General features: G+C 28.5%; 3 protein-coding genes across 3 annotated transcripts; 2 read left to right on the top strand and 1 right to left on the bottom strand.

The window, feature by feature from the left end:
• Nucleotides 1-223: 223 nt before the first annotated feature.
• Nucleotides 224-1,753, bottom strand: LOC145752776 (glycolipid transfer protein-like). Its single transcript, XM_082569110.1, has one exon. The coding sequence runs from the start codon at nucleotides 1,654-1,656 to the stop codon at nucleotides 1,021-1,023; it is 636 nt and encodes a 211-aa protein (XP_082425236.1). The 5' UTR covers nucleotides 1,657-1,753; the 3' UTR covers nucleotides 224-1,020.
• A 634-nt stretch (nucleotides 1,754-2,387) lies between these two features.
• On the top strand, nucleotides 2,388-7,601 carry LOC145752107 (exocyst complex component 5-like). Its single transcript, XM_082568322.1, has 16 exons — nucleotides 2,388-2,557; nucleotides 2,644-2,814; nucleotides 3,448-3,560; nucleotides 3,718-3,853; nucleotides 3,936-4,065; nucleotides 4,149-4,258; nucleotides 4,473-4,600; nucleotides 4,687-4,807; nucleotides 4,972-5,086; nucleotides 5,184-5,308; nucleotides 5,409-5,573; nucleotides 5,658-5,776; nucleotides 5,906-6,089; nucleotides 6,286-6,467; nucleotides 6,950-7,052; nucleotides 7,235-7,601. Exons 1-16 carry the CDS (start codon nucleotides 2,441-2,443, stop codon nucleotides 7,340-7,342), a joined length of 2,127 nt encoding a protein of 708 aa, XP_082424448.1. The 5' UTR covers nucleotides 2,388-2,440; the 3' UTR covers nucleotides 7,343-7,601.
• A 413-nt stretch (nucleotides 7,602-8,014) lies between these two features.
• Nucleotides 8,015-14,966, top strand: LOC145753772 (elongation factor-like GTPase 1). The gene is made up of 23 exons (XM_082570219.1): nucleotides 8,015-8,063; nucleotides 8,298-8,427; nucleotides 8,513-8,580; nucleotides 8,643-8,730; nucleotides 8,982-9,118; nucleotides 9,379-9,516; nucleotides 9,686-9,784; nucleotides 10,095-10,204; nucleotides 10,404-10,527; nucleotides 10,758-10,837; nucleotides 10,951-11,093; nucleotides 11,237-11,359; nucleotides 11,430-11,526; nucleotides 11,596-11,872; nucleotides 12,006-12,132; nucleotides 12,258-12,389; nucleotides 12,603-12,896; nucleotides 13,072-13,189; nucleotides 13,259-13,418; nucleotides 13,491-14,077; nucleotides 14,145-14,290; nucleotides 14,357-14,541; nucleotides 14,697-14,966. Exons 2-23 carry the CDS (start codon nucleotides 8,340-8,342, stop codon nucleotides 14,883-14,885), a joined length of 3,510 nt encoding a protein of 1,169 aa, XP_082426345.1. The 5' UTR covers nucleotides 8,015-8,063; nucleotides 8,298-8,339; the 3' UTR covers nucleotides 14,886-14,966.
• Nucleotides 14,967-14,981: the final 15 nt, after the last annotated feature.

Here is a 14,981-nt window from a genome sequence, read left to right as displayed (position 1 = left end):
AAATTGTCATGACAACGCAATAGCACACTTAGCGCCCACCGCCGGAAGAAAAATAATAGTTGTTTAACCCATTATCACCAACAAAATAACTAAAACCTATTTTGGTAAAATGTCAGCTATTTGCAACATACTCGGGGCTAAATATTTATATTTTGTGTAGTTATTTCCTGCTTAGTAACATCCCTGCCTAACAAATCTTTAAAATAATAGGAATTGATAATTAGTGCAAAGAATTTATTTTTTTAACAGAAATAATTACAAAACATTTGGTCATTTGACCAAGTGCAGTGTGCTATTCAAATGCAAAATTGTTATTTAAAGCAAAATTTAACAACTAATTAACAGATAATTAAAAGCGACAATATAGTCAAACTAATTGCATAAATTAGTGTTCCATTAGTACAAAGTAAAAACTGCAAAAATGCCAACAAATATAAATACACGATGCTACAATAGCACAATTCATAACATACAACATAGTTGTACAATAAAAATGAATAGTAAAACCATGTTAAAAATCAGAGAAAATATTTATTATCGGTGCACAAATTTTAAGTAAGAATTCCTGAAAAATTTTGCAACACTTTTCTATTAAGTTATTATGGTAGTTAATTAAATGCTTTTATTCCAAAAAAAGTATAAATCACATACTGTACCAATTTATATATTACAAAATATAGCAATTAATGTACTATACTGTTACAACAACAGAAAACATGATTAATGTTTTTTAAAGGAAGCAATAGGAATGTAATTTGTGTTGATTATTATTATATTTAATGAATAATTAGTTAATACAATATCAAAACAAAAAATCACACAAAACAATGTATTATTAAAATACCAGTATAAAGATAAAAAATGCTAGCAAATTAGGTTGGTTTATTTTATTTTTGCTACAATATTGAAGCCAAAGTGGTCAACACACTTTAAAAACAATAAAAGTAGAAGGCACTAATTACTAATACAAATTCGCAACATTGACTAAATTTTGTTGGACTTAACATAGGCACAAATAGCTTATGCCTTATCATCTTTCTCTGCACCAGTTTTGTTATAGATTTCATAAATTAAATCCACATTTGCTTTAAAATTGACCAAATACTCCTTAATTCGAGCCAATGTTTGTTCCTCATTCAGCCCCTCGCTTTGCTGTAAAGATTTCATGAAATCCGCACGATATGGACATGCATTGGTTGCCATAGTAACCACCTTACCAACCATCCATCCATGGTACTTTTGCAGTGAATTTTTGTAAGCAATTTGAACACAACTCTTGAGGTTTTCCGGATTTGGATCATAATCATTTAAAAGAAGATGCTCCAAGAACAACGCAATTAACTGCAACCCTCGTTTGAGCCACATCAGTGCATTAGTTGCTATTCCATTTCCATCCACTGCCTTTAACTTTTTTTCATTTTCGAGTCTTTCATTTAAGATAATATCCATGATGTACTCGAAATCACAAGGCTTCTCCAAATATCGCTTTTTGATTTTTTCGATATTTTTTACCACATCATTTTTGACGGGATAGAATACTTTTCCTCCAAGCAGGTCAAAAAATTCTGGTATCTTCTCACAGGCTTCTAAAAACTCGATTGTTTTAATTTTGTTGTCAACAACTGGAGGGAAGTCTACGGTAAACAGGTTAGGCATTTTGGAGGATATAAGTTGTACTGGATGCTTAGAAAATAAACTAAATAAATTTCTTTTAAGCTTTATATACACGTTATCTATAAGAACAAAAATGATACAAAATTATATTTAAAGTTTTCTTTAAAAATACTTTATAAACATCTTTAGATCTTACAAGCAAAATACGCGCCACTACGATACTACAGCTGTCCAGTACAAAAGACAGGGTTTTACAGTATACCACTAACCCAGTTAACTACTACATGTAACAAGATAGCGTCCGTCTAATCAAAATGTAAACAGTAAAGTTTTACGTCCCACTCACCACGACTTTGAATACGAGCTTACGAACAACGAACTTACAAGCCGACGCCCATTTTGCTTACGTGTTGGCTTTTATATTCAACTGGCCGCAATAAAAAACTTTAAGCTTTTTATTCATATTATGTAGCAGTTAAGGAAATTCAGAAGTAAAGAGAATGGTAAGAACGAAACAATGTTCAAAAATTTACACCACACCGTAGTTGTTTTTACGTCATTGAATGCATATTGTATGCCTAAAGCCGAATAAATAAAAACATTGATATAATAGATTTTTTACAATCAACAGCATTTACAAAAGAATTTAGTAGCAGTACCATAACACTTTTTACAGCTTTTATGCCTTTTTTTCGCTTTATTATCTAAAAGTAGTTACGCTTGAACGCGATTTCTTAACGCGTCGGAAATTATTTACGCGTGGTGTAAAAGTTACTTTTTGATTGTTTATTATTTATGTTTGAGAAGACACAAAAAGAAAGTGAAAATGGCATCCGCGGAACTGTTTGAGGATCCTTTTGATCCGGATGAGTACGTTGAACGATTAGCTTGGAGGACTCACGGAGGTGGAACAAAGGGAGGAGCACAAGGCTTTAATCCAGAGGTTTTTTGTTTAACAATTTTAACATTTACATTTAAGCCAGAATGCTCTATTTCTAAACCAGATAAAACATTTTTATTTTATTTTAGCAACTGTGCAACGAGTTTATAGCTCACATTACCGAGCTCAGATTACTAGACTCAAGAATTCAGCGAAAAGTTGAAAAACTTGAAACAAATTTGACAAGAGAGTCTCGAGGTCATTCCGAGAAAGTTTCTGATTTACAAAAAAGCAATCAAGTTGCATTCACGCATTTTCAGGTAATTTCTATTATTTAACCATTTATATTTTAACTAGGTACATGTTATGCATATACTATTTGTTGTAAGTGTATTTTAATTTTATTTAATTAGGTTGGCTTTGTAAAAGTTGTATATACATTTAAATATACTGGCAGTGCAATATAGTGGTAAGAACGCTTGCTACACTACCATGAGGTTGTGGGTTTAATCCCCACGGCTCTTATGCTGTAGCATCCATGATTAAGGCGTTATAAACGGTAAAAACTCCTGCTGAGCAAGCACTTAATTAGCAGCATAAAAACCGGGCAATTATAGTCTCTATAATATCCCAAACTGCAACGACTCGAGACTGGGTTGGAGTAACTGATGTTATTCTATGTTAAGGTTGCCCATTTGACCTTCTCTTATCGAGGATAAATATATATTATAGCCTATACAAAAAAACAATATTAAATCTCTTTTGTTACAATACTGGCTAACCTTTATATGGTCAATCATTTTGTATTTTAAATTAAATATTTAACCTCGAATAAATGTTTGTTATTAATACAAATTAAAAAAATTATCTCTATTAAAATACTTTATTAGTATTTTCTTTTTGTTGTACTCTATTCATTTTGCTTTTTAATATTTTTTTGGATTTATTGTTAGTCACTCGAAGATAGAATCAACTATGTAGCAACCAAGGTTGTTCATCTTGGCGATCAATTAGAAGGAGTTAACACACCTCGAACACATGCAGCAGAAGCTCTTAAACTTATGAAGTAATTACCATATTTAAGTATAGTTTTTCTAACAGTTTGTATCTAAAAACTAGCAACTGCCAAATTGGTTTATTTGTGTGATTTTTAGTGTGGACAAAGTACAATTTACACTTAATTACCTAGACAAAAAAATGTTTGATTATTTTTTTAATAACAGATATTTTGATGAGTTTCTGACTGGGGAATTTACATCTGAGGTGTTTGTAAACCAATACAAAGTAAGAGATGCTGCCGACATTGTTCATAAACTTCATCTTATTGCTCAAGAGCTACCGTATGACAGATTTGCAAAGGTATTAAACAATTTCAATGAAATTGTTTTTACATACAGCAAACTTAGGTGATTTTTTTACCAAGGAAATTTATTTTTTTTAGGTAAAAGGCAAGATAGTATCGAAATATCATTCTATTGAACAAGAATTATTGAATGAGTTCAAAGAAGCACACAGAAATGATGAAGTTGCTAAAATGAAGGATTTGGCTTCAACGCTTTCTCATTTTAAAGGTTTGACCCTTGCATTTCAATTTGCATTCAATTTTGTCTTTGTTTTTTACCTTAACTTTGAACCTTTTTAATATTTTTGCTAGGTTATCAATATTGTATTGATGCATTTATTGACGAAAGTATCACGAATTCATTCTATCAAGGCAACGACATTTTTGCAGAAGTTAATACTCTGTGCTCCAAAGTGCACAAGGTAATTCTTTTTTATAGTTGACTCAATATTTCGAATCTTATATGTCTATTATTATTTCATAATTCTTATGGCAGGTTATGAAATGAAGTAGATTTGAATGTTAGCCTATTTAATTTTAAAAATAATTGTATATATCTTATTTTTTATTAAAAAAAACTGACATTTTTTTTTTTAAATATCTTATAATTAAATTTGTTTAATGTTTTTTGTTAAGATGATATTAGATGTGTTCACAACACCAGAACAAGTGATGGGTAAACTGGTTGCAAGAATTTATCAAACCAAACTGAGTGATTTTGTGGAGTCTAAACTAAAAGAACATAGGAATACCGACCCTGAAAAGTAAGTACTAGATAAAATAATTTTATGTTAAAACATACAATAGCAATTATAGTTTTTATTGACTTTATATCATTTTTTAATTTTAGGTATCTCCAGCATTTGTACATGCTTTATGGGAAGACAATTGATTTATCAGATAAGTTATCTCATTTTAAACTTGGCTCAGATTCCAACTTTCTGACAAAGTTAACAAAAAGTATTTTTAAGGTAAGTCAAATTTAATAAATATAAAAAATGGTGTTTTTTTAAAAAAGTTGCTCTAGTTTATGTGATGTTATATTTTATGCTAATTTAAAGAAATATAAATCTAACATACTTTAATACCCAACATAAATATACCATAATTATATGAACTAACTTTTTTTTTGTAGACATATTTGAGTTCTTACATAAAAGTGGAAGAGACTTTCCTGAAAGAAAAGGCAATGATGATATCACAACGATTTTACGATTCAAAAAATCACACCAAAAAATCTTTACATTCAGGTTAATTAAAAAATTTCCATATTTAACACTGTTATGGTATTGTACTACTAACACTAACGTTATAGGCAAAAATTGAATATTTTTTGTTACTTAACAGGTTATCAGGACTTAAAAGCAGTTATTACTGATAAAACCAGTATAAGATTCGGTGGTAGTTCTTCTAATGAACAAAACGTTGGTGAGACTTATTTGTCGCAGGAGCTAACCATCAACTTGCTTCAAGTAAGTATCTTTAAATTTATGTTTAAAAAGGCTGTACAAATTATATGTATGTTTTTTTTGTAAAAAAATATATTTTTGTTATTAAATTGTGTTTTTATAGGAGACGAAAATGGGTTTAGCAAGATGTAAAACCTTATCTTCAGTGAACAACTTGCCCGCAAATGCAATGGTGATTTTTGAGTTATTGTTAGAGTATTTATGCAGGCAGCATATTGAGTATGCCATTGATCTTGGGTTGTTAGCTATTCCTTCTTTCGAGCCAAAGGTTAGTATTTTAATTTTTTTTTTAATTTTTAAAAGAATTTTACAAAATTTAGTTTTTTAACTTGATTTAATTTTTTTTTTTTAGAACGAACCAAATATTTATTTCATTGATGTTGTTCAACAGACGAACACAATTTTCCATTTATTTGAGAAACAATTTAGTGATACTTTACTTCCTCTAGTTAGCTCATCACCCCAGTATAGGTTTGTTTTTTAACAGCGATTAAAAAAAATAAGTTTAATATTTTTATTAATTTTGTTTACATCTTTAATTTTTTTGTTGTTTTTTAAAATAAAAATTCTGTTTTTTAAATATATAACATTTTTTTAAAGTGATTGTTTGCAAAAGAAGAAGAAGTTACGAGAGAGGATGGAGGTCCAGCTGGACTTAGGAATCGATCGTTGTTTATCATCAGTGATCGGGTGGATGCGACATTTAATCCGGAGCAAGCAGAGGAAGAGTGATTTTACCACGGATCAACCTCCGCAGATGCAATACACTACTGCTTGTCAGATTGTAAGTTAAAATAATTTTTAAATATTTTTTAAAATATAAATTTTTGGTTATTTTTAAATGTTTTTTTTTATTTAAAGAATAATTAAGACATCAGCTTTACACTAAATTTGCTTTAACTTTTTATGGATTTTTTAAGGTTTTGAAAAACATTTTTTTACTTCAACATTATTTATAATAAAAAACAATTTTTTTCCAGTTGTGTGTTTATGTTCGCAAGAAGATTGACAACATTCGATCTTCATTAGATGGTAATAATGTGGAGGCAGTGTTGAAAGAATTTGGAACAAGATTTCATCGATTAATTTACGAACATCTTCAGCAATATTCATTTAGTTCAATGGGTGGAATGATGGCGATATGTGATGTTAGTGAATATGGGTAAGCGATCTTTATGTATTAAATTTTAAAGAGATTTGGTATTTTTTAGAAGTTATTGGTTAGGCTCTAGGGCTATAGTTTAAATTAGTAATGTATGGAGTTTGTACATTTTTTAAATTTAAAAATTGTTAGTTTTTAATTCTACATCAATTGTGATATTGTGTTAAATAAATTGAATTTTTAAGATTTATTTAAGGGTATAAAATATCTTTGTAAGGAAGGTATGAATAGAAAAAAACAAATACATTATGAGCATATGTAAATATTATTTCTATTGGGGGGATAATAGGTATTAATGGATATTTTTGTACAAATAATATTTCTGAGTTGCTATTTATATAAAATGTTAGCCTTACAAAATCTAGTCTGTTTATAAACTTTATTTTCTCTTTAATAAATAGAAAAAATGAACTTATTTTTATTTAAATAACCTATATATTTTGGGATAACATTTTTAAAATTTTAATTTTTTTATTCTTTAGAAAATGTGCTGAGCATTTAAAAATTCCATTTGTGACATCATTATTTAACAGCCTTCACTCATTATGTAATTTGTTGGTTGTTGCACCCGAAAACTTAAGACAGGTAATTCTTTTTAAATCTTTGTTTACTGAGTTATCATTTAGAGCAATAGCTTACCAATAATTTTTTTTTAATTTATATTAAATTATGAAATGTTAGCTTTTAGCTAGGATTAATTTGTTAGCATATTTTTACACACTTTATTGGTAAGTTTTAGAATAACTTTTTTATCTATATTATTTTAGGTTTGCTCTGGTGATCAGTTTGCCAATCTTGATCGAACGGTTTTACACACTTTTGTTCAACTGCGATCTGATTACAAATCTGCTAAACTTTCCAAAAATTTTTCGTAACGAAATATTTTAATATCTTTAATATAAATTAATTTGGATAAATATGATTTTTTGCTTTTCTTATTTAAAATTACAGTAAAAATGTAGTTATAATCAGTTATGTAGTTATAAATATATTTAGCCATTGCATTTACATAGCATGATTTTTTAAATCAAGAAGTTAAAAATGCTGATTTCCTATTTAACTTCGTATTTTGTGCAATTTTCTATTTTTATTGTTATCCTGAAATACGCTTTTTATATGCCATTAAATTTTGCATTGTAACTACCTTGCGTCATTCACCAGAAATGTAATTAGAAAAGTTTTTTTAAAAAGTTGTTTGTGGACTTGCACAAAAGGTATAAACGAAGTAGTTGTTAGGTATTTTACCTTCGGCTTCAAACAGTATATTTTTGGCATGGAAAACCCACCGATTTAAAGAAATGTCATCTTACTAATCATTGCCAATAATAAAATACCAGCAGAATGAGTATAAAATATATGGAACAATATTTTTTAATATAAAAAGTTAGGTTCAAACCAACTTTAGATATTAAGGATAACGGATCAGATTGGGTATAATGAAATTGTCATCCGACTCTCTCATATTTGCGTTTTTTGTGCGTTCTCTCAGATTCGCACGTGTGCTTTGAATATGACGTCACGCTTAATGTTATTGCTTTGTTGTTGTGCAATATTACAATATTAGACGACCGACAAAAAGGCAAAGAGTTCGTTTATGTAAGTATTGTTTTTGTTAAAACCTTCTGAAATGCATGTTAACCTGTTTTCAATAACAAATATTGTAATATTGTCCATATAGTTTGTTTATAAAGCTGTTTTTTTAGTTGAAATTTTTTTTTAATTTTAGGTTTAATTTTGCATGTGTGTTTGTTGAATCGCGTTATTTCATTATTAAGTTTAATATTGTGTTTAGTGTTAAGGTAAAATTTTTTTATGTGCAACGTTTAAAAGGTGTTAATTACGAACCAACAACTAAATAATTGATTGGAAAAAATGACCTCTTTAACAAAAAAGTTGGAAGACTTACAAAAGAAAAACGAAAATGTTCGAAATATTTGCATATTAGCACACGTTGATCATGGTAAGTTATTAGATAACATACAACATTTTTTTCTTTAAATTAAAAACTTAATTTTTTTGAACAATTAACATCTTATTAATTATAGGCAAAACAACTTTGGCTGATTCGCTTATTGCAAGTAATGGAATTATTTCAAGTAGACTTGCTGGCAAGGTAAGATTAAATTAAACACAATATAATGTGAAAATATATAAATTTAATAATAATTTTTTTAGCTCAGATATTTGGATGACAGAGAGGAAGAACAACAAAGAGGAATAACTATGAAGTCAAGTGCAATCTCTCTTCAATATCTTGACCCAGGTAGTCCTATTTATCTTTATTTCCATGGTATTTACTAGTTTTTATATTATAAATTCAACTTTCCTGTATATAGAATTTTTTTTTTGACTGTATTTGTTTTATTTATATATATCTGTTACCCTATTTGTTTTTTAACAGTTGATGTCTTAAAATGGTATTTTTCCAACCAGTTATTCTAATAAATTTAATTGTATATACATCTTGAAAAAAAAATTTTCTTGGTTATGCTTTACACAACTTTTTTTGTTTAGAAAGTGCAATAAATTATTTAATTAATTTGATGGACTCTCCCGGTCATGTTGATTTTGGAAGTGAAGTCTCTACGGCTGTAAGATTGTGTGATGGGGCACTTGTTGTGGTTGATGTTGTGGAAGGAGTTTGTCCACAGGTGAGAATATTAAGGACAATATCCAAATTTTTGGCTTTATAATTTTTAAAAATATTTTTATTTTAAATAAATTATGTTAAAATTGTCCTTATTTTACTTGTACTTCATACTTTTTTTGTGTAAATAGAGGATCTTAATATTTTTAATTATGTATGGTATAATTATGTACATACCATCATTAATCTATTAAATGTTCTTTCGCTCTTTTAAATCTGTGTTTTGTTTTTTTTTCAATTTGATTTTTTTGTTTTAATTTACAGACCCAGGCTGTTCTCCGGCAGGCTTGGTTAGAAAAACTAAAACCAATTTTAGTTTTAAACAAACTTGATCGTTTAATCACAGAACTTAAATATTCACCAATGGAAGCTTATCTACATTTACAACAAGTATTAGAACAGGTAAACTTTTTTTTAATTGTTGGTTTATATGTATATAATTTTTGTTTGTAGTGGTGTATAATATTCGAGAATAAAAAATATATATTTGCTATTCATGATCGTTTTATTTTTTTAAGTAACTTTTTGTTATTTGAAGAACAACCTTTTAAACTAATATGAAATTTTTAAGGTGAATGCTGTGACTGGGAGTTTATATTCTGCTGAGGTGATGGAAAAAACTGCCCAACAAACTCAATCAAACATCACTGAGAATAAGGAAGGAGAGATTGTAAGTATAAAAATAAACCAAATATATAAAATTGTTTGAAGTTGCCATTCATTATAGACTGGGTCGGAGTAACTGATGTAACTGATGTTACTCTATATTTAAGTCGCGCAGTCGACTTTCTAACATCGAGGATAAAGATATATACAAAAAAAAAAAAGGGCATTAATTTTAAATATTCTAATACGGTATCAATTTTGACAATCTAAAAAAGTATGGTATATATATTTGTGTTTTTTTTTGTACTAATTCTTTTAAATAGTAAACAATTTTATATTAAAGTATTTTTTAACAGTTAAAATATATTCTACAGACTTATGATTGGAGTAGTGGTTTAGGTAATGAAGACGATTCAAAACTTTATTTTTCACCAGATCAAGGAAATGTTGTGTTTTGTAGTGCACAGGATGGATGGGCATTCAGGTGAATTTAAAGTTGTAATTTAATTATTATTCAGTAAATTATTGTGTTTTAATTATAACATTTGTCAAGTTTAACAAAAATTTCACGTATGAAAAAATTATTACAATAATTTATTTTGCCCAAAAAATTTTATATATGCAAGTGCTTTTTAAACTGTGATATTCGAGAAATTTGTAAAGTTGAGTTTAAATAATTTTAGAATTCATCATTTTGCAAAATTGTTTTCAAAAAAGTTGGGAATAAGGGAAGAAGTTTTAAGAAAAACCTTGTGGGGAGATTATTATGTGAGTATGAAAGCAAAGAAAATAATGAAAGGAGCTCAGGTAAACATTATTAGTAAGGAATAATACAGTTAGTAATTAGGTTATTAATATTATTTAAATCTAATAAAAAAGACTGGATTAGGTTAACAAAAATTACTTATGTTTATAATGTAGATCAGCTTCTTGTTTAAAATATAATTAATGCATAAAAAACTAAATATTTTGCAAAGGCAATCATATATTAGATCCGTTTGACATTTTTAACTTTGTGTTTTTTTTTATGTTAACAGCCTAAGTCAAAGAAACCATTATTTGTTCAATTTATTTTGGAAAATATTTGGTCCCTGTATACTAACGTTCTCGAAATAAAGTAAGTCACTTCACATTAATTTTGACAATATCATGTTTTTTTTAAACAATGAACTGTTTTTTTAAACAATAATATCATTTAGTATATTTTCATTTTTTTTTATAAATTTTTAGGGATGATGAAAAAATTGAGAAGATAACCAAAAGTTTAAATCTAAAGATCACACCAAGAGACGTAAGATTAGGAAAATCTGATTCAAAAACTTATTTAAAAACCATTTGCAGCCAATGGCTGCCATTATCAGATGCAATATTTTGTAAGTATCTTATTTTTCTATAAATTATTTGCTGTTGTTGCTAAATGTTTTAAGATTTTACTAATTTGGTTATTTTTGTATGTTATTTATTTTTTTTTCTTAAAGGAAGTTGGATTTATTTTTGTTTATATGAATTTTTTAAGCAAGTATATGCCAACATGTGCCGAACCCAACTGAAATGTTGGAAGAACGAGTGGAAAACCTAATGTGTGGAACTAACAAGTCATTTACATCACTACCGAAACAAACCCAAGATCTCAAACAAGGTTTGTGGATTAAAATAAACCTAAAGAACTAAATTTAAAATTTAGTCAAATCCCATTTATTATTTTTTAGATTTTCTGAACTGTAGTCCTGAATCTAATTCTGTCATAGTTCTTGTTTCAAAAATGGTCGCCGTTGATTCAAAATTATTACCACAAAATAAATCAAGGTTGGCAGGAATTGAATATATATACTTTAAAAAAATCTGAATATTGTTTTTTGAATAACCTTTTTTTAGACCTTTCACTAAAATTGAACTTGAACAACGAAGAGAAGCTGCAAAATTAAAATATTTGACTGCCAACAATGCCGAAACAATAGAGAAAAATATGGATGAAAACACACAGAAGACAGATGATACTATAACTAGTGAAACAAAAAATGAGGACAAACAAAATTTACCTGGTCAGGAATTCGTTGCTTTTGCAAGAGTGTTTAGCGGGACATTAAAAATTGGGGCTAGGTTGTTTGTTTTGGGTCCTAAACATGATCCAGGGCTATTTGAAAATAAACAGGTAGATAATTAAAAATAAAATAAAACATTTTTTATATCTGGCCGGAGATATTAAACCCAAGGTTTAAAATTATCAGATGTTATACTGTACTTTCATTATGTAATTATAACCTAAAACTTCTGTTTTATATCAGAATCTTACCAATGAAGAACTATTAACATTAAGTCCGTATGTATCACTAGTTGAAGTTAATAATTTGTATTTATGGATGGGAAGGGATTTACATCAAGTTAATGAGGCTCCTGCTGGAGCTATTATTGGTTTGTTAATGTGTCTAAGTAAAAATCTTATTTTTTATTTTTTTTGATTTAATCACTTTCAGATCAAAACAGATATCACCGTTTATGTTTACAGTACAATGACAATTTAAACAATTTTTCTGTAGGTATAGGTGGATTGGAAGATCATGTTTTAAACTCAGCAACATTATGCAGTAACGTTATGTGTCCTCCATTCAATGCTTTATCTCATGATGTTGCACCAATTATAAGGGTGGCTGTTGACCCCAAGTATTTAGGTAGGGTAAATTATCGGTAATTGGTCTAATAAAAAATGTTTTTAAATTAAAAGTATTGTTTAATCTAAATTCTTTATGTGTATTAATGCTAACCTAAAAAAATAAAAACTATCTATTTTACCTCTTAGTTAAGTTTTTTTGTTAAGTATTTTACATAATTGATACTCAAACAAGTATGCTTATGTTTTACCAAAGTCTAATCTCTTTTTTTAGCTGATATGGACATCTTAGTTGAAGGGTTAAGGTTATTGAACCAGAGTGACCCCTGTGTTCAAGTAATCGTTCAAGAAACGGGAGAACATGTGATAGTTGCTGCTGGGGAGGTTCATTTGCAAAGATGTCTAAGTGACCTTCGAGAAAGATTTGCCAAGATAGAAATAAATGCATCGGAGCCCATCGTTCCTTTTCGTGAAACAATTATTCCTAGACCCAAGGTTGATATGAGGAACGAACTCATTGGAAATCAAGATAAAAATATTATGCAAAAATGGGTTGTAAAAGAAAAGGGTAAAAGTTTTTTTTTTTTTTATAAATTTTATGTTTAATTTTTTTTTACTATTTTGTTTTTGTTAATGGACTACTAAAATAAAAAAATATTTTTTTATGTTGTTTTAGAATTTCTATTTTTTAAGTTAGTATTTTTTAGAATCCACAATTTTATGTTTTTAAAAACTTTTTTAAGAAAATGTGAATGGAGTTTCTGGCGAGCTGGAATTACTGAATACAAAAAAATCAACAAATACGAAAGAAGGAATTATTTGTTTGCAGACCTCCAATAAATTGTGCTCATTAACCACTAGGTAATTATATGTACATGTGCATTTTCTTTTTATTTAAATTTTTTTAAATAAAACTCCTGTATTTTATAGAGCTATTCCTTTGCCCCCTGAAATAAGTAAACTGTTAGAAGACCATTCTGATGACATCAAAGTCCTTATGAAAATAGAAAGTTTGTTTAAAGAAATTTTTCAACAAAAAAGAAGAAAAAGAATGATTAGTACCAGTAGCAGCACAGGGGACAATGCAGAGGTTAAAGAAAACAATAAACTGTTTTATAGTTGCTAGTTTTATTGTCTTTAATAAATTGTTTTTATTTTTAAGGGAGAAAGTGAATTAAATTTACCTGAAGAAAACAACAACACAGAAGAACAAGAAATCATTTTATCTGTTCTATCCCAACTCCAAGTTCAAGAATTAACTCTTGAGAAACTCCGAAAATTTAAAGAACAACTAGAAACTACATTTACATCAAATGGAAGGCGGAAGTGGAAAAACACGACTAACCAAATTTGGTCATTTGGTCCACGTGGCAATGGGCCAAATTTGCTCGTAAACAAAATTGAAGATTACAATAGACCTTCTATATGGCAATGCATTGAAAATCAAGTTAAAATTAGTGATGACGTTGAAAGTGAGATTAGTAATTACAGAGAGTGTGATCATAGTATAGTTAGTGGTTTTCAGTTAGCCTCATTGTCAGGACCTTTATGTGAAGAACCCATGCAAGGGGTTTGTTTTTTTGTTGAAAAATGGGACTTTTTAAGCCCAGATGACAGCAATTCTAAATCATCATCTGGGCAAAATAAAATTTCAGATAATAATATAAGTAAAAATAGTGGTCTAGGCAACATTAAATCCGACAAAATTGTTAATTTTAAAGAAGAAAATATAACTCCAGAAACAACAAAGTAATTATTTTCAAATTTATATATTTTATTTAAAGAAAGTTCAATTTTTGATCGAGTCTTTTTTTAGGCCTGACCGACATTTTTATGGACCTTTATCTGGTCAGTTGATATCAACAAGTAAAGATGCATTTAGGAAGTCATTTCAAGCTCAACCGCAGCGCTTAATGGCAGCAATGTATACCTGCGATATTCAGGCAACAGCTGAAGTTTTAGGTTTGTTTAACATTTTAATTTGTAGTTTACTTTTTTAAAAATTATTAATAAACAATCTATCTACAGGTAAGGTCTATGCTGTGCTAGGCCGTCGTGAAGGTCGTGTTGTCAGTGAAGAAATGAGAGAAGGAACCAGTTCGTTTAACATTGTTGCTACTTTACCAGTTGCTGAAAGTTTTGGGTTTGCTGAAGAGATTAGAAAGAAAACCAGTGGACTTGCATCACCACAACTTGTGTTTAGTCATTGGGAGGTAATAATTAGTTTATATATTGTACTAGGATATGTATTTCGTTGTTGTTTAGCGAGGGTTATTGTTTAATATTTTAGGCATTAAAATGGTTCTTGTTTTAACCTGCAACTGTATTTATTTACATGTGAATGTTAAAAGTTTTTGTGTATCTTAAGGTTGTAAGCAGTGATCCTTTTTGGGTACCAACAACTGAAGAAGAAATTCAACATTTTGGTGAAAAGTCTGATGTCGAAAATCAGGGGGCAAAATATATGAACTCCGTTAGAAGAAGAAAGGGGTTATTCATTGAACAAAAAACGGTCGAACATGCAGAAAAGCAAAGAACTTTAACAAAAAATAAATAAACGTGGTTACTGCTTGTGTGGTGTTTTAGATTTAAGGTTGTTTACCTGGCTTATTCTGGAAATATTTTTTTGTTTTTAAGTACATGCACTAGGAGA

Source organism: Corella eumyota, chromosome 5 (genome assembly GCF_963082875.1).
Source record: "Corella eumyota chromosome 5, kaCorEumy4.1, whole genome shotgun sequence".
NCBI classification, from domain to species: Eukaryota; Metazoa; Chordata; class Ascidiacea; order Phlebobranchia; family Corellidae; genus Corella; species Corella eumyota.
The sequence above is the reverse complement of the archived record's forward strand: the minus strand, read 5'-3'. Positions and strand labels throughout refer to the sequence as shown.